The following is a 27,990-nucleotide window of genomic DNA, read 5'->3' as shown; positions in this document are numbered from 1 at the left end:
CTTTCCTGAGATAAGGTTGTCATGGTTGTTGCATTTAACACCAGTCAGCCTTCTAGTAAGAAGCCTTCTTTCTATTTGTCACTGCCTAAATTCTCACAATATTCTTTGATGAAAGATAACCTGTCAATACAACCCTCAAAAAAACCCCCCAACAAACCCAAACCAACCCCCAAAGAAACAAAAAACTACTTTCCAAGTCACTTATAGAACTTCTAGCAGAAAGGACAGAAGTAACATGATCTTTACAAGAGAAAAGTAGAACCACTAAAAGCAGTAGGAAAAAGAATCCTGTGTCTTCATGGGTGTTGGAAGTGTCACTGCCATGCGTGGCTGTATGCAAAGGATAAAGCACAAGATTAATATCCATCAGCTGACTCTTCTCACAGAGAAGTGATTAATTGTGCAGCCCCTTCTGGTGGATGAAGATTCCCCGCAACAGTAAACTTGCTTGTCGGAGATTACTTGAGAATTTACTGAAAGCTTCAAATTGACTGGAGGAAGTGTCATCAAATAAGAGGCAGACACACTAAAAGATCTACATGTGAATGCAAAAAAGATCCAGTGCAGATTCCTTAATCCTGCATAATGAAATGCCTTATTTACACTGTTGATATAAGACTTCAGTATAACATGTAACTTAAGCACCTATACAAACACTTCTTGGACTTGATATTGAAAAATAAGTGTAGAAGATGAGCAAGTCTTCTATCACACTTTCAGAAGCAAAGCAGAAGACAGGATGGAAAACAGAAATTCCTTATTTGGACTCCCAACTCCAAAGCAAAGTTATAAACCGAAAAAAGTTATATACCGAAGCAAGTGATGAGCCATTACAGCCTGGTTACAGCTATACAGAACTCATGCCCAGGGTTTACCTTTTTCCTCCTTAGTCTCCTCTAGTCCTTCACAGGTCTCACTCCCCTTCTACCCAAGTCTCCCTCCAAGTTCTACCTCTACCCAGAATACTATTTCTTTCGATCCAGTGTCCCCAGCCTTGACTGAAATTCCTTTCCAATTGACTCCTCTCCTCCAAACTCCCTATAACAGCCAGCCCTATTCTTCCAAACTCAAGACTTTCTATACCTGCTACTCAGCTCCTCCTGCTCCAGTTATCCAGACAGTTATTGCTATTTTTCTCATACCTACATCCTGATCAGGTCCCCAACACACTGTTCCTACCTTCTCAACTCAGGCCTTCTGTGGCTTCACCTGCAGTATCTCAATTTAATCTCTTGAAGAATTAAAAAATAAATAAATACTAAAAATTTAATTTAAAAAAAGGCAATGCTTATCAGAAATCTGTCTTTCTATCCCAACAGAATATTGTTAAAAACAGATCATGTTCTGATAGAAATTAATATATAGGAGTCCTATTTTTCAGAGGTCAGAGTTACTTAGCTACAAGATATGTAATGTTAGAATATCTGTCAGTAGAGAGCAAAAGCCAGTCTCCATCAATGATTTAGTTGCGCTTTTTTTTGCCCCCCTTTTTTTATAGCATTTCTGAAACAAAGGCAGTATAACATACATATTTACTGCCAGCCTATACATCATTGATATTCATCTCTTCAGAGATGAATCGCCCTTGGTGATTTTGTTCTTCACAGCCTAGTCCTGCAAGCTGATCCTCTAAAGAAAAAACAAAAGCTACAGGGTACAGTATGGCATGCATGGTGAGTACTCAGCAGAAGCCTGCTGTAGCCTTTTAACTACTGGTATCAGTAGTAGAAAAAACAGATATATGCCCAGTAAAGGAAAAATCGGTTTTCCCCTGTACACAGCTTAAGAAGATGAGATTTTTTTTTTTGAAGGTTGAATACAAACTAGGAGGTATAAGTCATGCAGGTTGCTAGGGAACTGGACAACTCCCAGATTGGTAGTAGGTTTTCTTAAAGCAATGGTTATAGAAGTATATACACACAGTAAGTGTGGCTAATATACCATGATCTTGAATGCAGATATCTGTCAAGTAATTTCTGTCATGAGCAGAGAGTTCTGGAAAATCCTTAAGAAATGCTAAGGCAGAAAATTCTGCAGGATACAACTAACAAAATGAACAAGTGTTTAGTCTAAGAACAAACAAAGGGTAGATGAAGGCAGAGTAGTCTTGCAGCCAAAACATGCGGCTAAAAGAGAGCAGCAGAAATTAATACCTGAGGACAAACAGCAGCTTCCAAAAAGAAGCTGCTTGCACATGCATCTTAAATTATAATTTTAAATTATTTTCCTTCTTGTGCATGTATAGTATTTCTGCAGCTGTTACAGACAGAACCCTGGCATTACTGTCTTAGTAGCCCTTCAATATAGCCTAGAATGAAAAAAGTAGAAAACCAAAATAATCTCCATTTCTAAAGCAACATGCTCATGTAATTTTTTTTCCTCACCACCCACCCACCACCCACTTAGAAACTTTTCCAAGCCTGGTCTATCAAGTGAAAAGAGAGACTAAAGGAGTGTGGTCTGAAAGGATAGAAAAAGCAAAATCATCTTAACTGGACCGTTATGCTCATATTCAGTTTAAAATTGTCTACTACACAGCACTAAGGCTACTGTACAATGAACAAGTCTAGCAGCATCAAAATTTAAGTCCTTACAGAACTAATGCTTTTGGCAATAACAGCACAAAGTTCTGTGTTCTAAGCTTTGAAGATGGTACCATTGTAAAGAAAGCAAAGGAAGTTAGAAGTCTGTTCTTTCCCAGCAGCCTCCTCTGCAAAAGGACTTACTTTGATACATTTTGGCTGATTTTCCAGATGGAATTCTCTTGATAGACCTGGACATGAACCCCAAACAGCATCAAATGGACTATATCTGCAATGCCAACCAGGTCTACCTGCAACAACAACAAACATCAGAAAGCTCAACTTCCGTCAATTTCTGCAATCCACTACAGATTTCTGCTGGTGATGCTTCTACACATTTAAGTCTGAACCAGTCTTTGCATCAGAATCTTCAAGACCTGCTAAGCAAGAAAACTTCAAAAAGTAAAATTCTGGTCTTACTGTAGGTTCCTAAATAAATACAGCAGTCACAGGCACTCGACAGCACTGTTAGTCCCTTCACTTAACGCCAAAGATTTAATCAGGTGAAAAATTCTCTTTATTCAGTATTTACTGATCAGAGCTTTCCACAGCATTTGCAAAATATAACTTAAGAAAATAGAGATTTTGTAAAGGAAACACAGAAACTAACATGTCTTGCTACATACAGACTCACCTGATAAGGAAGAGAACTTTTCACCAGAAGCTGTTGTCCGTGAGGGGTCCGAGATATGGGAAAGCTGTTGGGCAAACTTACTCGAGGCTGTAATCTCAAATCTAGACTGTGAGAGAAATCCACTATCTTCAGAGCTCTTGTCATCTCATCGTTAGCAAACGGATCACAGATCCTGAGCAGAGGAAGCAAATGAAGCATAAAGCAATCCAACACACTTTTTTTTTTTTTAAAAAAATGAAATTTAACAGCATAGTGAAGGTGAGTCTTAGCTATGTCAATGCTCCCCTCTGATGGTTAGCTTAAGAACTACTGCTGAAAGGACTACCCCTGGATGGGGAACCAGCTGGCAGCCTGAAGCTTAGAGATGATACTGGTATCTCCTGAGTAAGCAATGGGAAACACTAAAGGATTAAGGATGACACTGTTTTGATATCTCTCACAGTTATCTGAAACACAGTGGAACAGCAGAATAGTGCAATGTTTAGCACTTCTCCCTCTCCTTCAAGATCTTGGAATACTTTATACAAGAAAGAATTAAGCTTCATAATACTTTAATAAACCTTTCCTAGTCTATACACTAGGGAGGACAAATAGAAAGGGCAGTAAGAAGTATCTGTATAGATGACAGTGTACTGCCAACCAACAACATAAACAGATCACATATCCAAGTCCATCAAGCCACTATTAGATCAGTGACTTCCAAAATAGGAAGCATGCACCCTAAGGGATGTGCAAGACAATCCATTGGGGTGTGTGAAGAAAACATTAGAACTTCAGTAGTACATGTATGTAATTTATAAATCAATTATATAAGTTATAAAGAAATTATAAATAACGTGTATTGGGGGTGCGCGTGTTAGATGACTGTAGGTTCAAAATAAAGTTCATAGCTATTTTTAACATATCAGTGAAGACTAAGAACAGCCTTAGTGAATTTCTTCTAATGGTATTATATCTAAATCATTAGACATTCCAAAGTTACTATCTTCCCACACTTAGTTCACAGATCACATTCCAAGGGATATGTGACTTTGCTAACATAATATGGGAAAGAGCTTGAAGAAAACTCTGTGCATCAAGTTACAAGTTGGACTGTAGTGGAGGCTAAGCAATCTGTTGAAGAGAGTGTCTAGATATTCCACTCCCACCTGCCCTTTGTCTTCTAACTTCCTGTTTTCCAGATACATAAAACCAGAAGGCAAATTATTTACCAATATCCAGTTAGCTGTCCAGTACAGTACATTGGTAAAGTACAAACTTGAGAACACAGGCAATAGCAAAAACATTTTGTTTATTATAAGTTTTACAACAGCATTGTATACTATTTCTATAGAAATAAACAAAAGGTTTATTCCTAAACAAAGTGTTTTCACTATTTGCAGGATACACTGTAGCCTAAAAAAACTGGACTGCAATACCAATACCCCACCCAAAGAGGAGAAATTACAAAAGCACAAGAGCTGTAGCTGTAACTGTAACTGAGTATTTTATATCCTCCCATGTTCATATAAAGAGACAAACCTGTCTCCCAGAAAGAACACCTCTGGACGCAGATCTCCATGGACAATCTCTGCTTTGTGGAGCTTCTCTACCACACCCAGAAGATTATAAACAACCAGTAGGATAACTTCCTCCGTCATGGACTTACAGCCACGAATAACATCCTGAAAACAGGGAATAAACGTGCATATATATGTCATTCTATGTTAGATTAAGTGAAATATTTATAGCTCACCTTTTTTTCCCTACTCATCTGTACAGAGATAACAGTCCTACCCTAAAATTCAGTATAATCAGATTTTGCCCATGATCAGTGCAGCCAGAATTAAAAGAACCATGAGCTCCTAGGAGACCCTATTATTCAGAAGTGGACAAAAGATCAGGAGGAAATTGGAACTGAATACTGAGATTACTATTTAATTTGTATCCTATTTATATGCAACAATTCAAAATGCACTTACAAGACTTCATTTAAAATGTAAATCCTTCAGCAAGACACTAGATGTTATGACCTTGCTACAGCAGACTGGAAGACTGGAACTCATTGAAAGATGCCAAGTTAAACAAGAGTTTTAGATGCAAACCTTATTGTGGAATAACATGTGGCTCTTGGCTCAGGTCATTTATCACTCGTGAATAAAGAAAATGTGAAAAATTGGTTCAAGTTTGTCTCTGAGAAGCACATGATCTATGAATGAGAAACCAGCTCTAACTAAGGCTGTAATAGACAGTCTTAACTTGTATATAGATAAAACAAAACCCAGAGGATCTAGATAGGAGGATTAAACACGTGAAGCTATCTTCAGGAATGAGCATAATGACAAACAAAACTCACTAATGGTACTCTATGCAAGAGTTCATATCTTCTACAATTGTACTTTATCTGCACTGACCCCAAGCGTGAAGCGATTTATATCCCTGTGCAAAATAGCACAGCCATCTTGATACAAGTAACAGCTGCAATTCTCACTGAAGCTTTGGTCAAAGTCAGTATTCAAACGCTCCCGTAACTGAAGCGTGATATAAAAATCCCAAGGCACAGGCTGAGAGTACACCTACAAGAAGGTACATAAGAAGAACGTTTAGTTTTGGAATAAAGCAAAAATTGCTCATCTTCATATTCTTCTCATCCTCTTTTTTTTTCCTCCCCACTTTACCAAGGAAGATATTTTCCACAGTCAGAAACTTTTATTCTATATCAACAATTAGAAAGAGGACTTGAAGTAGCAAACTTCATGCACAGAATTCAGAAATTAAGACCAAACTTACTACATTTTATTTTATATTGGCTGAGGAGATTTTAACATTTTACACTTTTGTATAGTAACCATCGTATGCATTACCTTTATTGCAAATCCCTTTGCATCCAACTGGGGAAAGTTGGCTGGAATGGCAAAAACCATCTTGTATTCTTCATTGCTCCAATATTCCCATTTGATACAGTAAGTCTCATTTCCTGTTATGAAAGTTTACATTTATGAGCTGTCACAGCAAATATATGTACCCAGGCTGTGCAAGTTATTCCCCATCTACATGACATAAAACTAGTGAGGGTGAATATGAAGCATATTTCAAACCAGTTAGCACATAAATAGATCCTTTGCACTGTAGAGTGTCTGGCATACCTACCTAGCTCAATGTCTTTCTCAAACTCCATGACAGGCAGCACACCAGTCTCCAAATGAAAATCTGGAGCAGCAGTCAATGATTCTGGCATAGGATCTAAAAGCTTTTTACGCTGTTCAGCGCTCCACAAAAACTGTGTTAGATCATCAGCTAGGAAGACAAGTAATAGAAACAGATGAACTGAAACTAGGTGTTGAGTCTGTGACTTGATTATATCTGTCAAGAAGAAGTAACCTGGATATTGGAAGCTTTCTATCTGCATACTAATTTACTGCATCACCTTTCAGCAAGTCAATTAATCTCTTTCCAATAGTTTCTTGTTCTGTGAACATAAACACCCACCTTTTAAACTACCTTACAGACTATCTCATCATGAATTCTCAATGATTCTATGGTAGCGTCATGTAAAGTGTATCTTTCAGAAGAGACAAAGCTATGAATTAGATTAGGTACATCTGCTCAGCCACAGCAGAATTCAAACTCATTTTGCAAATTAATACTCCTTTTTTATTTAAGCCTACGTCCAGAGTAAGTGATCAATTTGTGATTTTTTAAATGAAGGGGTTTATTGACATTCACTCCTTTGAATACAACAGGAGTTTTATTTAAGAAAAGGAAAACAAAGTTGGATTCCAACTCTGCTTCTCATTGCAATATTAAGAATTTAATGGCTTTTACCTCCTGGAAGACACATAAGATAATTACATGTAGGTCTGGGTTTATTTTCCTGCATAATAGGACAAAGAAGAAAAAAAAAACATTCAATAGAGGAATTAATCTGTACAAAACCAAGGTAGCTTGAAAAGTGTTGATCTCAAATGATCAGGCAGAGTAAAACACAGCAGAACTAGATAGCTGCTACTGACTTCCCTTCCCAAAGACTATGACTAGTAACACATGGCACCATTTTAAGCTTTCACAGTACAGAGGTAAGAATCAGAGTATCATTACCTACTGTTATACTCATATTTATTTGAAAAGCATTGCAGTAAGATATTGCTCAGGAAGTAATTCTGTGAAAGTAGATCCAGGAAATATGGTAGGTTGAAGGCTAAATAGGTGTTCCAATATTTTACCATCACAAACCTATGTAATTTACCAGCATATTTTACAGGAATAAACTGACAGACATCTGAAGTAATTTTTCTGCTCTACGCAGCATTAAGGAGTCCTCAGTAGAATTACTACATCCAGGTTGAGAACTGCAGTTCAAGGAAGATGTGCAGAAAGCAAGAAAAAAAAAGCAATGGGAATGATCAAAAGTTTAAGAAAGTATCATTAAAACAACTGAACAAATGCCTTCTTTTTCTGAAAAGAATCCATAGAGATTCTTCACCTTGCTCTAAAGATTAGTGCATATGATAAAAAACGAGTGTAAGATCTATCCAAAATATTTCAGCTATTTCAGTGACGACACTCTTCTCCTAATTGTATTTTCATTCCAGGTCCCGAGCTTGCTTCATCATAAAATAGTCTGCAGACACACAATAACATACTCTTCTCTAGAGTAGGTACACTGAGAATTTTCAGATAAACAATTCTAATTAAAATATCATAAACCGAAATCAAAGGAGTTAAAGCAGGTTAAACACCTTGAAAACCGTCATTCAACACAAACCTAATTCTATGGGCCAGATTTTTAAGTACTGCTATTGTTTTCCTTCAATAGGAAAACAAAACATACTGTGAAGCAGCACAATAGTTTACAGCAACGTTAAGAGTGCAAATTTAAAACCAAAATTATGCCATTTTCACTAGATTTAAAATTCATATTCACCTTTTTCAACACGGCACTTATACTGTGTATTCTCCTGATGGGCTGATTACAGAGAAGAAAAAAAAAAAGACAAAAACAAAGCTGTCTTAGAAGTTCTCACTACCATCCAGTCCAAATGTTTTCATTTCAGAATTTGACCTCATTACTCATACACACTCCCTGCTTTAATAACTTAAATAATTCCTCCATCACCTTAATATTTACATCTTCTGAATGCTGACAAGCATGTTACACTGTATACCTCACTGCCACTTCTGACAAGCAAGACACAAGTTCAGTCATAAGTCAAAGTAATGGGAAATACACAAAAAACAGAGTAGAATATAGAAAGTACAGAAAACGCAGCATAGTTTAGAGACAACTGCAAGTTATTTGTGAGTGAAACTCAGTTTAGTACTAACCAGTAATGCTTTCACTGATACCTCCAGAATCAGTAACCGTTTCAGCAGGCAAGCTCTGAGCAAGTTCCAGTTTCTCAGGGATATGCAGGTATTTAATAGTAGATATTTGTGTAACAGAGGAAAGAGAAGATCCTGAGGAGACAGAAGAACCTGACAAGCGAGTATCTTCCAGGCTTGCTTCCATGATCGGGCTGTAAATAAAGGCATCAACTATTCAGACTTTCAGAGGATACAGTGTCTAGATAATGCCAGCCTAGTGACTATGAAAGGATACTGTGCACTCCCAGACTTTAAAGTCCTTTCCCATCCTTAGTGGAAAACCAATAGTTATGTCAGAGCTTCATTTTAGCTTCAAATGATTGTTTCTACTCAAAATCTTAGTCCACAGATGAATTTTATCTTCTCTTCCATTAAATATGACTGCTACAATAGAAGACATACTCAATGTTTATTACTCCCTTCGTTACCAAAATTCAGACCTACAGTGCTTTTAAAGCAACAGAGCATTGGGCAGGAAATAACTTTTGCTCTTCCTTCCTAATTATAATCAGCATGGCTTCCCAGGGAACTTACCAAGTAAACAAACACCTTCAGCATGGTATACATGTTTACATACTAACAGCCAGCAAATCAAACTCAGTTCTAAATTAAGAAACCCCCATACAACAGATGCTTTCTTCTTTACAATGATAAGAAACAGGAGGTTGTTTGCCAGTTTTTTTCTTCTCTCCAGCTTCTCTCCTCTGTAGAAGAAATCTAAGCCATAACCACCAGATGCATTTCATATACTAAAATAACTACAGAAGCATATGAGTATAAAAGGAACTGATGATTCTACTTTTAATCTCTGGTTACAAAGACAGAATGTGTTTATTAATTTCTTTGCAAGTTATTTGGTAGAAAAAGCATGGAGTTAAGTCCTGCAGCAGTAATGCCGAAAAGCCAAGTGCTCTTGCTATTACCTCTTAAATCTGCAAAAGGCAAAATGGACCCTGAGCTAGAGGAATGGCTGTCTTCAATATATTCTGATCTCTTCAGAAAAATGTTTCTTCAGCAACATAATAGTAAACCCACAACCAACAAAAGACACACAGGAAAAGGAGCTTAAGATGCTTTGCTGTTAATTACCTCAGTTTATTTACACAACGAGCTTCATTGTACACTCCCTCACAAACCAGCGTTTCCTGATTCAGAGATGCACTCTTAGATTCTGGACAGTCTTCCTTCAGGACACTCTGTGAAAAAGCAGGAGCTGGGACTCTCTGAGCTAACACCCCATGAAAGGGCGTTGAGGCAAGATGGGCAGCCCTGACAAAGTCACATGTGTCTTCTGGGTTGGCACAAATGGTTTTGTTCTTGTAGGAGCCTGTCACAATTGCATCTTCAGACAAAGGTTCAATTCCATTCAGCTCATCCTGAAAAAAGTAGGAAAAGACAGTGAAAAGCCTGCAGATTTTATGTCAAATTTTCTTTTATTTAAAAGCTGTACATTTCTCTCTCCCTTGTCTTCCACACCACCACTTTCCACCATGAATCTGACACTCAGTCTTCATGTACTCTACTTATATTGCTCATTCAAATTGACTAGTTGAACCCTAACCGTAATATAGTTGCATATTTTTTTTTTCCAACTAGAAAGGGTAGCTTTGTTACCCTCTAGAGTGCTGCAGAGCTGCCATGGACTGTTGAAGGCTACTCAGTATCTACGACCCCAGAAGTGCATTTCAGTTCAGTTATAAGCACGTTAAAGTGTTTACTAAAATGTTGGGCATTGAAGACACACAGAACATGTGAAGCAGAACTATGCAGTTATCCAGAATGACTCTAGAACCAAAGTCAGCATGATGCTTACCATGCTTAACCCTGCTAAGTATTTCATATTGTAGTTGTACGTAAAATCCTCTCACTCAACCAGTCTAAAGTTACTGCATGCTGCAATAGACAAGTCCTTTGGTGAGACAGCAACTACTGCCTCTACTGAAAGCTTTAAATATCTGCAAAACTGCCACATAAAGACACATAGCTTTGGAAGCAAGATACCAAGGTTTAAAGGAGTCAAGCGTATGGTACTTGGGGTGAGGAACACAGGAGCTGAGATGCTTGTTTGGATGCATGGCAAGAAAGCAGATAGAACAGGAGGCAGCGTTTAAGAGTGCAACTCTTAATCGCACAAACTTTTCTAAGTTTCAGCGTGAGTAATCCTGGCCACTCATCTGTTGCTTAAAATTTGGAAGACTCCTTACCATCATCTCCGTATTGGCCACCTTAAAGCCTAATAAAAACATGAAATTTCCAGTGTAATCTCAACATCACCCAATTCAAGTATTGCCACACCAGAAAGAACTTTAGAATCCTAGCTTATTGCACATCATGTCAGCCCAGCCAATCTCACTCTGTTCAACAGTAGAACATTCTATGTTAGTTTTTCCTTGACAGGAAATCTGCAATGGGGTAAACTGTTTCCTTACACAGGCTTCTGGTGGTACATTTTCCTTTGCAGTTAGAGAATCTGAAGGTTTACGAACAGCAAGAGGGCGCCGGGCACTTTTCTGTACATGATCTGCAGAACAACTAAGACAAAATTACATGACATTAAATATTTATTAGAGTAGCTTCTGACCTTCAACAGAGATTCCTCTCAAGAGTTTAAGTCTACTGACAATTTCAATCTACCACTTTCTACTACAGAACTACCAGTAAACTGCAATATATACAGCTCTCCAGAATGAAGAAGGTTTATATAGCAACTTAAATAGTTCTAGATTGAGGAGGAACAAGAAGAGAGTATTTCCTCATCGTGGACTTCTTAAGTAGAGTAATGAAATAAAAAAAAAAAAAAATACACACAAAACAAAAAAACACCCCACACCCATAAAAGAAACAGTACTGTATTTCAGTTGCTACAGAAAGTGGTTTGATACTTCAGTTTTCCCTCCATCTGACACCTAGGTCTTGAATAATTCTACCTTATATTCTCATTTGCCAAAGTAGAGGATTCATCAAATATGGAGAAAAATGTAGCAGGATTGGGTGGAGGAAGGAGAGCTACATCTGTAAAGAAAAAACAAGAGGCTCTATTATATCAACAGTTTTTCCACAACACTCTATCCAATGCTACTTAAACATTTAACACACAGTCTTAAAAATACCAATCCTAGCAGGAAGTTACAGAACTGACATTTAATGAAACCTATTAAAAAAGGCTTGGTTTTGTCACATTAATGAACCACACTTTTACCACCATATTATGTTAGCTAGCTTGCTCTTTTTAGAATATGCTTCAGAATTTGTACCTTTGTTTCCAAGGTTGGCCTCATCTCTCTGTTCCTCCTGTTCATCCTCAGAGTCTAAAAACACATTTCCCTTTTGTGTATCCGGGCATACATCAAGAGACTGGATAAGGTCTGTCAACAGTAACAGCAGTCAATTCAGGTCAAAAGTAAATTTCTTCAGCACACACCCTTCCCAACAACAAGACTGAATATATAATTTCTGATTGTATTCCTCTGCCAAATCCTCTGAGGAAAAAGAAGGACTTAAGATAGTATCAATCTTAGTGTTAAACTCTCTTACAGATTTTAGTAAGACTGCATATATGAAAGTGTGAAGAAAGCCCTTCAGCTATTAAAAGAAAAAAAGCTCTTCTGCTTGAAAGTCCTCTCAAATAGTGTCAGCTCTCAGATGCTCAGTCTTTTGCTGAAGATGGTTAAAGGAACTACTAGCACGTTCTCATTTTCGTTCTTCTAATCCACCTAGAGTTTTGGTTTTAGTTTGTTGCAGTGTTGCTATTCATATAAAAGAACGCTTCCCCTTAACACGGCCTTCTCCTTAATGGTAAAAAAATTGAAATACTTACCCTCAGAACAAGATGGTTTATGTAGTTCAGTATCTTCAGAGACCTGGAATTCACTGTAAAAAAAGAGACAAACTTCTTTCTTATATTTTACACACCTTCACAAAACATAAACAATTTTTGTAAAAAAGGCAAGCCAAGCTGACATATGCTACTTGTAAGAAGTTAAGATCCCTCAGAGAAATAATTTGAGAATATATAAAGACAGATTACAGATCCTGGTTACAGGCTGATGCCTAGGAGTGTATTCCATTCTGCCTGCAGAAAGAGGCTATCTGTTAGTGATCCATGTTACTCATAACTTATTATCCCCACAAATTTTCTCATTGCTGGCAAAGAAAACCCTGTATTACCTTTGCAACTGAGGCTGTTTCTCCCTAACTTCTGTTGCACAGGAAAAAGTAAGTCCTTGCAGTCCCAAAGGTGGTGAAGCTTCTGTTATCTCTGTTGGCTGTAGAAACAAAACCATATTTTGGTTCTTCAACGATGGAAATCACAAGCCATGCAACAACGTTCCAAGAACATTATGATAATCCTGTGTAGGTCATTAAAGATGGATTAATAGTTGTCTCTAGCTATTTTTATTTGTACTTAATTTACTTGCATGAAAAAAAGTCCATTCTTACAGTAGTTTAAATACATAATTTTACTCTTGGCAACCGTATACAACTTTCATAGGATATTTTAGTTATTCTGCAACCATTAAAGACACATGTAAGCAGTTATATAGCTTACATCAAATCCACAACACTTTGTATTTCATTATTTAAAATATTTACTGCTAAGGCATTGTTTTGGAAATGGGGGGGCAGGAGGAGAGAGAGAAAGAAAGAAAGAAAGAGAGAGAAAACATACTTTATTAGCCCAACTGATGACATTGGGAAAAGGAAAAGCTTTAAAATAATTAACTTTTAGTTGTTATTTGCAACCTATAAGAAAACTGGGGTTTAACACTACCTAGCAGTGACAGACCAAAGTATACTTGCTTGAAAGACACTCTGTTCAACACTGGTCTGCATGGAAAAGGAAAAAAAAAATCTAATACATAATAAAGCATACTAATGTCTATAAAACTTGGAGATCAATCAATCAGATATGGTTTTGTGTACTGTCTTAGCTGGGATAGAGTTCATTTTCTTCACAGTAGCTGGTATGGTGCTATGTTTTGGATTTTTTACCAAAACAATGTTGAAAACACACTAGTATTTTAGCTACTGCTGAACAGTGCTTACACAGCATCAAGGTCTTCTGTACTTCATGCTGCCCCACCAGCGAGTAGGCTGGGGGCACAGAACAAGCTGGGAGGGGACGCAGCTCAAACAGCAAACCCAAAGTGACCAAAAGGATATTCCATACCATATTACATCATGCTCAGCAATAAAATCTGGAGGAATGAGGGACATTCAGAATTATGGTATTTGTCTTCCCAAATAACCATTGTGCATGACGAAGCCCTGCTTTCCTGGAAATGGCTAAACATCTGGCTGCCAATAGGAAGTAGTGAACAAATTTCTTATTTTGCTTTGCTTGCATGCACAGCTTTTGGTTTACCTGTTGAACTGTCCTTATCTCAAGCTATGAGTTTTCTCACTTTTACCTTTCTGATTCTCTCCTCCATCCCACTGAGGGGGAGTGAGCAAGCAGGTGTGTGGTGCTTAGTTTCCTACTGGGGTTAGCCCACACCACTTTGAAACCCTTCACTTCTTTCCCTAGTTCCAGCTTCTTCTCCTGTCTTATATAGAGAATTTGTAGTGCAAAAGAAAAGGAAACTGCCCATAAATAAGAGTTAAGAAAGAGCAATTAGCCCTTAAGCATTTGGCATGCCTTCACTTAAAAAAAATTTAGAAGTTTATACCTTAGCATAAGGTATATCTTATCTGATTGTTAAATAACTTAACAATACTTGTAAAGTAACACTACAAAACTTGAAGTCTTTGATTTACATTCCTATAGTGAAAGCATATGGCTTGGGGACAAGTGAGGAAGAAAAGAAATATTTCTCTGAGCATTCATTTACTGGTGATGTATGCGTACAATAGACTGAAGCATCCTTTCGAAAAAGTTTAAAAAGAGTTAGCCAAAGAGAAACATATTAGATATTGTTCCTCCTTTGGTACTTTTACTAAAAATAGTAGCTATTTGTAAAAGACCAGTTAAATTAGGACAATACCTGTTCACGCAGCTGTTGCTGCTTATCACCTTCTTTCGTCTTTAATTTCTTCTCCAGCTCCTCAATTTTCCTTTGTATTTCTTCCTTTTTCTGTGCTATGGCCTGCATCTCCTCTAAGGAAGAAAAGCTTATAAGGCACAACGCATATTTCACATGCAATCTGTGGCTAAAGCCTAAATTATTTTTAAAGGGCTAAAACTCTGGTCTTTTCCGTTTCACAGCTTACATATAAAGCTGTCAGATATGTTACTTTCCCTATACCTCAGAGCAGTTAAATAACTATTCCAGTAGAAAAAGAAAAGCAGCTGCAATAAAAGACATCTGTATGCTGATAAGAAGTAAGTATAATTTTATGATTCCATCTCAGAAAGTCTTATGTCATGCCATTTCAAAGCATACCTTCAGTTTTCTTTTTTGCTTTCTTTCTGTAGATTTCAGCTCGGATCTCTTCCAAAGAAAATTCTTCAACTCCAGCATAAACTTTATCTTTACAGTACATCACCACTTCTTTCTTTTCTTGAGTGTCCTGCTGATAATTTTGCACTCGCTGTAGTGGGTCCTCCTCTTTCTCAGGTTTGCGAGCACTTAAAACACGGTTTATGCTGGGTTCAATTTTGCAGGGAGTCCTGAAAAAACACGCAGTTATTACTTTAATTATACATATATCACTGTAACATAGAAAAGCAAGCATAGGAGAGAAAATAGCTAATTTCAGAATCTAGTTGTAGAATAGCGTAAAAATATTCTGTTCTGTTCATAGAAAAAAACAAACAAGAAAAATGGGATGACAGCACATAAGAGGCAAGCATACCAAGTCAGAATTGTGTAATCAAAAAAAACCAACCCCAACCTCAAAACAAAGAGTTAATAAAGGCCCAGTCAAAATTCTTATGATACTCTGAATTGTGCATTTTGGAGCAGGATTTATGTTTACTTTAGCTCCATTGATCTGTGTGACCACACAGGTGACAAGTCCCTAATTGTCCTACGAAAGAGAGTTTATCTGGGGGAGTGGGGGAAAGAATCTGTGGGACTCAAAAATGGAAGATCTTGGACTAGATTAAGCCTGGAATTTTAGGTTAAGAAAAAAAGAGAAGACTTAAGATGCAATAAGAGGGGAATTTGCTCAAAGAGAATGTTTTGCATGCCAAGTGACAGAAATGAAGTCCACCATTACAAAAACAAACAAACAAACCCCACAAAACCCCCCATCACTGTACAGTGAAAGGAGTCAGTAGCAGTCAACTTCTTCGCTTGAAAGTGCTTTCTGAAAGTGTGTCCTGGTTTCAGCTGGGACAGAGTTAATTTTCTTTCTAGTAGCTAGTATAGTGTTAAGTTTTGGATTCACTATGAGAATAATGTGGATAACACACTGATGTTTTCAGTTGTTGCTAAGTAATGTTTATACTAAGTCAAGGATTTTTCCCCTTCTCATGCCCAGCCAGCAAGAAGGCTGGAGAGGCACAAGAAGTTGGGAGGGGACACAGCCAGGACAGCTGACCCAAAGTGGCCAAAGGAATATTCCATACCATATGATGTCATGCCCAGTATATAAAGTGGGGGGAATTGGCCTGGGGGGCAGATCACTGCTCAGGAATTAACTGGGCATTGGTCAGCAGGTGATGAACAACTGCATTGTGCATCACTTGTTTTGTATATTCCAATTGTTTTGTTATTATTATTGTCATTTTATTATTGTTATTATCATAATTATTTTCTTCCTTTTCGTTCTATTAAACTGTTCTTATCTCAACCCATGAGTTTTACTTTTTTTCCCTGATTCTCTCCCCCATCCCACTGGGGGGGGGAGGGTGGGTATTCAGTGAGCAGCTGTGTGGTACTTAGTTGCTGGCTGGGGTTAAACCACAACAAAGTGCAGCATGCTAATTTCAGGAGAGAGGAACCAAAATTTGTAGAGTTTTACAGATACCAGTAATCCAGATGACTCCAGCAATTATCTGTACCTCAACAGAAGATGATCTGAACAACTGACCTTGAAAAGATGTGTTAACTGTGGTCTGGGTAAATAGTTCAAAAGAAAACAGTGCACAGTTCTAAGATACCTGTTTTCTTTTGCATGTGGACTCACAACTCTGAGGCCATCTGGGAGATTATGAGGCAGACAGGTGCTCCTAATGGGGGGGGGGGGGGTGGCAGCTTTTATTTGTGAGGGTGGGGCTTATTCCCAGGATCAATACATGGTCCTTCTACCCAAATCTCCAGATGGCAACCGATGGCACATTTGCATCATGTTTACACATTTTCAACAGAACACTTTGAATTGATTTGGTTGATGATCATGGCATCATGAGGAAATGGACTCAAAGGCAGGAAAAAAAAAAATGTGCTTTTAAGCCTTCAACTACATAGTATAAAGCTACGTACAAACTCTCTGCTCAAGTTGCTTACAGCTAATTTCACATGATGTTCAGTTCCCACCCACTCCTTTCTTTCCTGGTATGAAAACATGCTAAGCTAAAGAGATAGTAAGTGTAGTAAGTGTTCATTTAAGAGAGACCAGCATGTCAAAAGATCTAATTCCATGGCATCACTGACTTTCAGCAGCAAGAAATATTCTTATAGCTTAGACAGAATCTTAATTTTTTACATATTCTTAAACTAAATTATGATACATCCTTGGTCAGAGTTACTCTGCAGTCTTCTGCAATATACAAAAGCCACAGGAAAAATCCATGCTGTTAGCCACCTTTCAACATTCTTTGATTATATGCAATTCAAAGCCACGGCAGCCGTCTGTAATATCAAACATTCTTTTCCACTTGCCTCTTAGGAAGAGCCACAGAACAAGAAAGTTAAGCAGCTTTGCAAAATAATGCGTTTTCCTCTGCTCTAGCAAAACAGAGCAACCCCATCTCCTGGGATTTATCAGCATTTCAGTGAGCACTGTACAAGCAGGAAGGTAATTTCAGGCAAAACAGCATACTGCTCCATAACCCAACCAACACTGTTGTCATGGGAACTTTGAATAGCTTATTTCAGAATAAAACTCCAGATAAAATGAGCATAGAGTTCCCAAGATAGAGGAAAACAGCAATAAGCCTGTTTCAATTTGGGGCTGCTTTCATAGCAAACAGCATCTTAAGAGAGGTAACTGTGGTTTTGTGTGAACACACTGAGTTAAGCTATTAAACTAATTAGCATATATAAATATGATATAGACTGCCACATAATGAGCAGTGATAGTCAAATACCTCCCATGTCCTTATGCATCCTCCACTGAAGCCTCTGCCACCAAGCTAAAGCACTAAGGGCATCCAGGTTGACATATTTTTAAATTCTTATAGATCTAGAGCCTTGGCTACTTGGCAAAATGAGTCTGAATTTTACAAAGCAGCTTTGATAATTTCAAATGCAATCTCCATTTCAAACTGAAGACTCACATGACTTGTTGCTGAGCTGACTCTTCCACATACGGGGTGAAACTGGGCAGTGGGCAGGGCACTTCTATACCAGAATTTGCACTGCTGCGAGGACGCTGAGGAAGGAAAAGTCAACATTAACAGCTTAAAGATTCATTTTTAGACTCTACATTCCTCTATACTCTGAATCTCCCTTTTCCCAGTGTTTGGCTCATTTGTACTTCTTGTTATTTAAAAAAGTTAACCGTGATAGACTTTTCCAACATTAATTTACAAGATTAATTCCATTCTGATATATAAACAGTTACAGACCATCAGCTGAGCACTAGCACCTAAAAAAGCAAGACACATTCCTCCTGCGTGTCCTCATCAGTACCTAGTTTCTGTTATTCTGAAGGAATGCTGGTCAAGCTGGGTATTTGGTTGCTCCTCTTGTTTGTTTTCCAAAAATGCTACAGTCCTCATTGTTCAGCCAAGACTGTCCTAATTTTATGACAGTATTCCTTCTGCTGTCCATCAAGAACCTCCAGACTTCTCAATTTTCCTCTAAGAGGCCATTCCAACACCACAAAAATCCCTTAACTGCTTCTGGGGTCCATTATTTAACAGAAGATAGATGGAATTTAGCCTGACAACATGCTACTCATCTGCCTACTTGAAATTCCCCTAGACTCTTAAACAGAAAAAGTTACATGGTGGAGATACTTCACAAACTGACTTCTCTTTTCTACCATTTTTCAAACTGTTTACTTGGCCATCTTCGCACTGGCCGTAAAAGAGAAGCCCCTTTCCTCTGCAGCTTTTAATATCTCAAAGCGTTCACAAAAGGTTATTCTTTCACTTTAATACAAGCCAGAATGAGCACCACACTCCAGTGAAGGGGAATTAAACACCCTCAACTCTTTTGTTAGTTGCAGCTTTTATTTTCTTTTTAAATTAAATCTAACAAATTTCATGAAAGTGGGAACAGATAACTCTAAGGACAAATATTAAAAGAATACAGAAGCATTTGGGGACCAGAATGACTGTGTTAAGCAGCCCAAAGCAAGGCAACGATAAAAGAAGTTTTACATTAATAATTCCTCCTCATTTTTCTCAGCTAAATTAAACCTGTGATTTACTGAACTTTTCCATTCACTTAATCAAATTGCTTTGTATCTGACAGTAATTCTTTCTGGAGTTTCCACCAATTTCAGCCCATTTGTTTCCTCCCCTCATACTAGTTTTTGTTTCTAAGCTTCGCTTATAACAATTTCTGTATTGAGAAGTCTAAAATATTTTTATCATCTTATTACCTTCTATTCTTCCTGTCTAATCTACAAAGAACAGGGGAACTCTGGGAGTTATCTAAGGACCTATGAAACAAACTTGATTTCATAGGATTAATTTCCTTCAGATAATGTCTTGGATCATTTCTCTAGAACAGATTAAACACCTGTAGCACAGCTGCTTCTTTTCATGTCTCCAGCATTAGTTTAAACTATTGGAACCTACTTTCTGTCACCCTTTTTTCATCTACTGGCAAGCTTCCCTATATTGTCAGGATAAATATTCCATTGATCCTGTAGTTCTTCAGCTCTTTTGATCTCCACTCTTCTGTTTTCCTTACAAGCACTTCAAAACAGACTTGCAGAATGCTGTACATACCTTATTTTCATAAGAAAATAGGCAACAAGTTCTTCCTTTAGGTTGTATTGTATGATTGTATGAGCAATTTAACTCTTGCTCTTCTTTCTTACAGAATTAACTAATGCCTGGTTTCTCTCACTTTCTTTGGCTAGGGTTTTCCCTCTTCTCTTCCTTTTTTGCCCTCCAAACAGTTTGGCAGGCTATCATTACCAATTTTTCTGATTAGCAAGAATTATAACTTCTTGATTTAAGAACTCTAGAGAGCTTTATAAACTTATTCTAGCAAGATCAGCTTGCTAAACTTGAATAGGTTATGCATAGCCAGAGACTCTTCAGAAAGAAGCTAGGAAGATCTTTAGTTACAAATAGACACAAACCCCAGGCAAGGGAGAAAGAACATGACCTTTGTCTCAGGGATCAGAAGGAGTCATCAGCTTAAACACATCCTCCTCTTTTTTGCCAGTCCATTTTGAGACTCCTTACCCTGCCAGAGTTCCAAGGTCCTGCGCTTTGTTCATTCTCCTTGGCCCGCGGAGCTGGAGGTGCTGTCCATGGCTGTGGTGTAAGTACAGGAATCTCAGGTCCAGAAGCTGAATTTTCATCAAACACGGCAAAACCTGGAGTATTTGAAAACTGCTGAGAAGTTACAGTCTGGAAGCTTCTGGTTTGGTTCGTGGCTATAAGCAAAAAGATTTATGCAAATTAACCTTTAAATATCACACTCAAGTGAAAATTCCAAAGGTGTAACTCTTCCAATAATATGTGGTTTCAGCAGCTGAATGTACCTTTAAGTGCATCTCCTACACGACTAATTGGCGCTCTCACTTTTTTCTTCCCCCTGCCTTTTAGATCTGCCAATGAGCTTCTCTGAGGTTCTGCAGTTCCCAGAAGACCCATATCTTTTTCATCAGCAGTTTCCTCAAGCCCCAGTAGCGTCTGCCGAGAAACACGGGCCTGAAATTGCCTTAGAAAAACGTTGGAGAAGTCAGCATAAACTTCACTATAGCAGGTATCCACTGAAGCACATAAGACTAAGTTCTTACCTTTAGCTGGAAGCTTACCTGTGATGGGACAGGAGTTTGTCCAAAGGCTCAGCCTTGCGCTGAAGACCTTCCTGGAATATCAGATCTGCTTTCTTAAAACTTCCTCTAGCCTCAAGTACTTCTGCCCATGTGATGTAGAATAGTGCCAGTGTTGTGCCAATTTCCTGGCTATGTAAGTAACTGTACAGATCCAAGGGCTCATTACAACAATCTCCCTGAAACAACCAAAGTATTTGAGTAATCACATTGGACTACAAAGGATTCCAAAGTCAATGTCTGCCCTTTGATGCCTCCTGCAAGACCCCATTGATTTCAATACAAGTCTTGCAGGAGCAGCTGTAAGGCCAGGACATAAAATTGTATCGTGTCATGGCGCACAGGGTAAAGGAAAGGAATTCAATAGGGGAAGAATAACAATAAAAGCCTCTAACTGCATATATATATTTTTCAATATTATTACCAATCCCTTAATTCTAGCCCACGTATTTAAAGTCAGTCATTTCTTAGATTTTTTTTTTTTTTTAATCTAAGATAATTCAATGATTGAACTATGTCATACTGGAAATCCTGAGAATAGTTATTTTAGCTTTAGATAAAGTACAATGCATTTCTTATCACTTTTAGAACTGGTAAATCAGCTCAGGGAGCTAAAACTGGAGAAAAGCTACTTTACAAAGACAAGAACGACAAAAACTATAGCAATGGAGAGACAGGGCAAGACCAGAACACACTCAGCTTGGTATTGCTTAAACACAGGATGTGGATACAAGGCAGTTAGAAGTTAAAATAACTGGTAGGGCAGATATAACACCTAAAATGTATCTTTAAATCACTTTCTTTCCTCCTTAAATAAATAATCAAGCTCTACTCATCATTCAAACTAGCTTTTCTGAAACAAAACTTCGGGAGTTTGTAGCTGTCCAAACTGAATAATACTAAAAAAGGTCTAAGATCCTATTGAAAATGAGAAGTGGAATTCAAGAGTAGGTAACATGTCTGCAGAGAGATACTTCTAATATTGCACTAGTTGTACAACATATTCTTTGACTCTGTTGTTACAAAAATCAGCTTAACTGTGTGCAAATGACATGACAAGTACCAAGAAAAGGCAGCACCCAAGATGTATTCACAAAACACTCACAAACTTGAGCCAGAGATTAAGATAGCGGGGATCTTTGTAGTATCGCTGCTGTTCATTGAGTGCTTTCACTGCCCTTTCCAATATTGCGGCGAGATTACTCTCCTTTCCACCTTGAGGGAACGTTTGCTCTGTCCACTTGATGTACCTAGAGATGGAATATATTCATAGGAAGTCAGTTCGGAGTAAGATACAAGGCTTCTGTTTCTGTACAATGTAAGATTTAGAAAAAAAATTAGGCATGGTATTGAAAAACAACATATTAGTCAAAAAAACTGTTACAGAATTTACCTTTTAATGAGTTTCTTATTAAATTAGAATATCTTTTTTCCAAAGCTTTAACAAGGACATCTGACCTTTCTATTCTTTCTTCTGAAATAAAAGGAAACATACCGGTCCCAGACATCCAGTGGATCATCTCCAGAGTAAAATCGGATTTCTGATTCAAACTCCCTAAAAAAAATTATTCATCCAATAAATGCATGTGTATAACTGTGTATAATCTATTCCCCAATGTTTGCTGTTTAAATGCTCCATTGCAAACCTAAAAATAGCAGTCGATACTGTACAGCACCCATAGCAAGTAGTCCTAAATACCTGGAGTGTGATAGCAGCATAGAAAGCAGTTACTGAACTCCTGTTCTTTTATGCTTTTTTTAATACCTATGAGGTTAGTACAGTTAAATAAGACATAGAAAAAAAATGATGAAGAGGCAGAAAGATAAAGGGAAAGAAGATGTCAAAACATTGCTCACTGTCTTTTCAGCTGAACAGCAGTGTGGGTGGAGGTCTCCTGCTGAGCCAGGGCTTCCTGTAAGGTGGACATAACACGCCCCTGCCGGAGGGGCTGCACATTCTCTTTGCTCAGCTCCCACTCATCGTTGCAGTCCTGTGACATGACAGCCTCTCCTTTAGATTCTGCGTTAATAATAAAAACAATAAGGAATTGATTTATTAGGTAGGATACTGACCTGAAACATGACAGACCTGGCTTTCTTTAGCCGCTCCACCACACACTTTCTGTGTGGCCACAAGCACACCGTTTAGGTCCCCCACTTTTAGAGAGAACTGAGCATTTAATTCCCCTCCGTGGAAATTATATGAAACAAGAGCTTAGCACTTCTTTACAATAAAGAATCTCAGGAAGATGTTAGCAGGAGAGGCTACTAAGGTTAAGCTCTTTCCCTCCCCATCTGCGTGCTCCCTTCCTTCCCGCGAGATGATCACCTTCTCCGAGGCTGGCGACCGGCGACCTCCGGCCGAGGGCACCCTCGGCAGCGCCGTAAACCGAGTCAGGTCCCTCTGGCTTTTCGCCTACGAGCAGTTGTAGCGGGCTTGCGGTAAAGGCGAGTCCCGACCCCTGCCTCCCTGCTGGGAGGGGACGAGCAGCGCGGCGGAGACTCTCCCCCCACCGCGCAGCAAGCGAGCAGGCTCCCCGCTAGCGCTGAGCGAGAGGAGAAGCCGTTTAGCCACGCAGTTCCAGAATGGCTGTTCGTCCCCGGGACGCCCCCGCCCCTCTTCCCTCACGCCGGGGTGCAGAGCCCCGCGCTCCCCTGGCAGCGACCGGAGGGAAGAGGAAGGCGTCCCTCAGCCCGCGCCGCCCGCCAAAACCCACAGCCACACGCACCAAGCGCAGGGGTCCCAGGTCCGCGGCGAGCGCGCGAGCCCCGCGCCCTAACGGCAGGCCTGCCTCAGCCCCCTTCCAAATTCAAACTCCAACCGCCGCCAGCCTCCTCCCCATTGGCCACCCCTTCACCACGCCCTGCCTGATTGGTTCCGCCCCGAGCCCGCCCTGCCGCGCCGGTGCATCATGGGAATTATAGTTTCCCTCAGGCGGCTCGCGCCGCGTGCTGCCGGCAGGGAGAAATACATAATTAATTTTAGAATTAATGACCGTATAATTAATCTCATATAAAAGGCATCTGTCACCACAAGGAACGTTCCTGCGTCCTCATTTTCCTGCTCGCATGTGTTCCCATCGTTTCTCTTCCTCAGTGCTGGTGCTCGTCTGACCTGACGGTGGCTCTGCTAACGGACAGAAATCTGATTTCACCAGGTTATTTCTCTGCCAGAAAATAATTCTGTTATTTTCTCTGAGGGGAGCGCGCCTTTCGGCATGCAACTAGCCATTCGCTCAGCCTTGTTATCCCAGAAAAAACTCACTTTCCAGGTATCCCTGTCAAATACAATGCAGCGTTTGTGACCCCCAGACTGGCTCCAAGTAACCTCTTTGGTCCGAACAAAAGAGTGTGCAGAGGTACTAGCTCAGCCCCCCGAGGCAGCATTGCTGTGTTAATGTGATGCTCAGCCCGGTTAATTGCCTTGTCTCCTACAGCATTGCAAGAGGGAACTAATTAGCCCAACAGGCTGCAGAAATATTGCTACACTGCTTCCAGTGCCAGAGCGAGATCGTGCAGTGAGAGACCAAATTCTCCTGGTCTGCCCTTATTTACATGGTATAGGCATGTCCTCAGAGTTAGCAACCTAATAAGGTGGCTGAAATGCTTTACAGCTCCCCACACTAGTTTCACATTGTTCTTCAGCACTGGCTTCTGTTCCTGCAGGCTAACTGAAATGAGTTAGGACTGGTTGTTTACCTCTCTTTAAGTCAAAGTTAAGATCTAAATAAAATCCAGTATCTTCAGGGTCTTAAATGTACAGATGTCTTGCTCCCTTCTGCATTCTATATCTGCAAAAACTGAAATATGAGGCAGCTGAAAAAAAAATTGCCATAGACATGGACAGAAATTTCCTGAGTAATACAGATTAGCTGCCTGGTATTATGGGAAAGGTGATCAACTTAAAAAAAAAAATTATCTTAGAACAAATTGAGTATTTCATGAGTAAAAAGTGATTTTTTTCTTCACAACTGATCTTAATGGCTCAGTCTCTGAAGGCATTTGTGATGCCTGTGAGTTATGAAACTTTCATACTCACAGATGAAATTTAATAATCACCCTTCACTGTTTAGATATTCTATAGCATTCACATGGTATCAATAAAAGGCATCAGTCATCTTGTGAGTGCAAGTACACAAAGCAAACACAAAAGAAAATCACAGCCTGATATTTGGGTTGCTGGGGGGGGGGGTGAGAAAAGGTGCCTATATTAAAGGCAAACTGTGATCATGTCGTTAATGGACGATTGCTTCTTCTTGTGAAATCTTGAATGCAAGTCAGTGAGTTTATGTGACTTTCTGATTTTATAATGTAAAATTTGACTGTGTTGAGCCACAAACAGGGGAAAGAGGCATTGGGAGGAGGCTTTAGGAGGAAAACTTCTTGCACATATGGAAAGAACAGGCAATTTCGATTGAGGAATGCAGATTTTCCACCCCACCAAATCTTTATGCTTGTTGTCACTCTGCTTCAGCCGCTGCCTTTGCTGCTGTAAACACCACCATCTTTTGGATCGTTCCCTCTTTTAGGAGCAAAAGATGGGATTGCACTCTCTGAAATACAGTTTGTATCTAAGTATTACTACTACGTCATTGCTCTCCACAGGTCTTTTCTGCAGCCTCACTTTTTATTATAGTTCCAGTTCTGTTCCTTTGAATCTATTTTGTGGACTGCTTTGTTTTCATTGATTGGATAAAATATGTATTTATAAAAAGAAAAGGCCCTAATTTGCTTAAAATCCATGTGATGGAGTTGATCCCATTTCTTTAAGTTTCCATTTATAGGTCTGCTGGGGTCAGTTTTACTTTTATGAGGACTTAGTAACCAAGTAATGAAAAAATAAATTGTACAAACAAGAATAAAATTGAATTAACTTTTTTTAAAAGAAAAAGAATCCCTTTTGGAGCTAAAAGCACTGTATATCCAAGGCAAATCAGATTAAAACAGGTCTTCTACAGTTGACTATCATTTGGAAGGTTTTTTTTGTTTAGATCAAGAATAATTTTCTCTGGATTATGTGATTGAAGAGGTCAGGGTTCATTATTGATTCAGATAAATACTAGGTAGTTCTGCTATCCTACATACAGAGAGAATAGGTCTCCAGTTACCTTCCATCCCTTCAAAATTAAACTGAGAAGTGTCCTCTGCACTCTAATTAGCCGTGTAGCAAAGACATTTTTCTCTTGGAGGCAAAAAATGCCAAAGGATGTACTTGCTGCCAGCTATGCCGGTGAAGGCTTGATGAAATCTGTGAGGTTATTCACTTCTAAATGGGGACAGAGTTTGGGCTAGCAGAAATGGATTTTCAGACACCTGGGAATTTTTTGGTTTCTTTCTGTTACTTCCTGAAGGTAAAATGTCTGTATTTGGCTTGATTTTTCAAATTCCCTGCTTGGGTCTGCTGATTTCAATTCAGCTTTACAGTTTTCCCTGGCAGCCAAGAAGGGACGTTGCTTCTTATCTCTGCAGAGGTCAAGAATGAAAATGAAATGGCCACTTCTGAGTTTTGTCTTACTCCAGTGAGATAAAATAATCAGTAGAGAAAGGCAGTCATCTGCAAAACTCAAGACCAGATTTGGCTTTTTATAGATCTGCATCACAGATATTAAACCAAGATTATTCTAAGCTGGTACAGGAATAAAAATCAGAGCTTGATTGTGGATGGGGTGAAAGAGATTTCTTAAATCTACCTGTAGAGTTAAAACTTTCAAAAACATTTGAATGTCTTTGGAGTTTAAGGATGAGCTTTTAAAGGTACTTAGATGCTCATTTGCCATCAAAAAACACTTCAGTTTAAGCACTTACATGCTTTTCAGTCCTGCACAGAAAAGGGTCCATTTAGAAACCAGTGCATGACACTTTATGCCTGTCTCAGGAAAGTCATAGTGCTCTTCATAATATTTATATCTGAACCTATGATATTTATTTAAAAGCTTATTGAAACATTTTTTGTTACTTTGCTTTATCAAACGTCTTCTGACTGATCCAAACAATTTTATAAAAACATTTCTATCACTTAGTATATTTTTCTTTCTCATACAAATGTTTATAAATGAACATGATTGTTGTACAATAATGCAAAAAGTTAGTCAACCTTTCCAGCCTAAACAGACAAACAAATCCAACCAGATTTAGTGTAATCTCAGGTGGACTTGAACTTAAAAGATTACATTTTCTTCTTGTTCCTTTCACATTTTTCTTCATTTCCTTTCAAAAAATAATGTGAGATTGAAAGGGGAAAAAGGCTCTTCCTCTTTAAAATCAGTAATTTTCTTTGTTGTATATTATTTCCATTAAAAAAAACCCAAACAAATCAGAAATAGCCATAACATCTTAGAAGTAAGATAAAAATGAAAAGGGTTTTTTGCCTTTTTTCACAGTCATTACTATTTTTTCATCCAGTTCAAATGATTTGCTTAAACCAAAATACTGTCAGGACAGGCCCAAGACAGGAGACAAGAACCTGAACACTTTCTCTTGGTCGCTACTGCCCATCCAGGTGCACGCAAAGGAAGACAGCCCCCAGCCTCCCACTGTCCCGCTCTCTCAGCACCATCCTAGCTCTGCCAGTCCTGGCTTCAAAAATGGCATAAAGAGGACCAGCAGCCACACTTCCCTCTCCCTGCCATGCCCAGTGAGAACTTCTGATATGGCAAATCGATGAAGTCATGGCACTGGTAGCATCTCAACACCCTCATTCCAGGGCTGCAGCCAGTCCTGTAATTCATACGCTCACTGTACAAATCATAATTATGTCCTGCAGATGCATGCTGTCTTTGTGTGGGGCTGTTATCCCAAGAGAGGAAAGGTCAGTGAAACCTTCCCGCTGGCAGGATACCCCAATTCACCACAAGGCTCTGAAGGAAGGGTCAAGTGCTGAAAGGAGTTGGCAGAAGCACCTTCACTTTCTGCTTTCTCGTTCAAGCTGTGTAGAATAAAAGACAGATGCCTTTGCTGTCCATGTGATGGCACTATTTGAACACACTTTTGCCCTTCTGAGTGCTGCGGTTTAACTTTTGTCTTAACAAGCACAAACTTCTGGGTATTTCCAGTACGAATTTTGCAGGATAAAAGAACAAGAACATAAAAGCTTGCAGGGGGACAGACTGAGCAGCTGGGGCTGCAGAGGAACGAACTGCCAACAGGTAGCCTGGCAGGTGGGTGGCACACTGACGAGATTTCAATTGCACACCAGTGGAGGGAAGCCAGAGCACCAACAGCCAAGGAATGCAAACGGAGGGTGCCTGGATTCAAACAGCATGCCAACACAAAAGGCCAAAAGCATGAGAAGCATACCAATGAGGGGAAGGTAAAGCACCAACAGATGAGTACAGATTGCAAATCGAGGGAGCTCATAAA

At 39.0% G+C, this 27,990-nt stretch overlaps 1 protein-coding gene across 1 annotated transcript in view; it reads right to left on the bottom strand.

Annotated features, from left to right (window-relative positions):
• Nucleotides 1–24,815, bottom strand: part of BUB1B (BUB1 mitotic checkpoint serine/threonine kinase B) — a 50,561-nt gene extending 25,746 nt beyond the window's left edge. The window contains exons 1-23 of the mRNA XM_010564386.1: nucleotides 23,628–24,815; nucleotides 22,489–22,651; nucleotides 22,127–22,186; nucleotides 21,737–21,881; nucleotides 20,614–20,810; nucleotides 20,338–20,516; nucleotides 20,036–20,229; nucleotides 17,945–18,039; nucleotides 14,943–15,169; nucleotides 14,544–14,656; nucleotides 12,727–12,824; nucleotides 12,377–12,429; nucleotides 11,814–11,924; nucleotides 11,487–11,571; nucleotides 10,989–11,091; nucleotides 9,649–9,935; nucleotides 8,521–8,711; nucleotides 6,346–6,492; nucleotides 6,060–6,172; nucleotides 5,610–5,771; nucleotides 4,738–4,880; nucleotides 3,217–3,388; nucleotides 2,727–2,833 (exon numbers count right to left, since the gene is read on the bottom strand). Coding sequence (XP_010562688.1) covers nucleotides 2,727–2,833; nucleotides 3,217–3,388; nucleotides 4,738–4,880; nucleotides 5,610–5,771; nucleotides 6,060–6,172; nucleotides 6,346–6,492; nucleotides 8,521–8,711; nucleotides 9,649–9,935; nucleotides 10,989–11,091; nucleotides 11,487–11,571; nucleotides 11,814–11,924; nucleotides 12,377–12,429; nucleotides 12,727–12,824; nucleotides 14,544–14,656; nucleotides 14,943–15,169; nucleotides 17,945–18,039; nucleotides 20,036–20,229; nucleotides 20,338–20,516; nucleotides 20,614–20,810; nucleotides 21,737–21,881; nucleotides 22,127–22,186; nucleotides 22,489–22,631 — 3,125 coding nt within the window. The 5' untranslated portion in view covers nucleotides 22,632–22,651; nucleotides 23,628–24,815. The remainder of the gene's footprint in view (nucleotides 1–2,726; nucleotides 2,834–3,216; nucleotides 3,389–4,737; nucleotides 4,881–5,609; nucleotides 5,772–6,059; nucleotides 6,173–6,345; nucleotides 6,493–8,520; nucleotides 8,712–9,648; nucleotides 9,936–10,988; nucleotides 11,092–11,486; nucleotides 11,572–11,813; nucleotides 11,925–12,376; nucleotides 12,430–12,726; nucleotides 12,825–14,543; nucleotides 14,657–14,942; nucleotides 15,170–17,944; nucleotides 18,040–20,035; nucleotides 20,230–20,337; nucleotides 20,517–20,613; nucleotides 20,811–21,736; nucleotides 21,882–22,126; nucleotides 22,187–22,488; nucleotides 22,652–23,627) is intronic.
• Nucleotides 24,816–27,990: the final 3,175 nt, after the last annotated feature.

This window comes from Haliaeetus leucocephalus, unplaced genomic scaffold, assembly GCF_000737465.1.
Source record: "Haliaeetus leucocephalus isolate CR32 unplaced genomic scaffold, Haliaeetus_leucocephalus-4.0 Scaffold177, whole genome shotgun sequence".
NCBI lineage: Eukaryota > Metazoa > Chordata > Aves > Accipitriformes > Accipitridae > Haliaeetus > Haliaeetus leucocephalus.
Note: the sequence above shows the minus strand (reverse complement) of the source record. Positions and strands in the feature narration are given on the sequence as shown.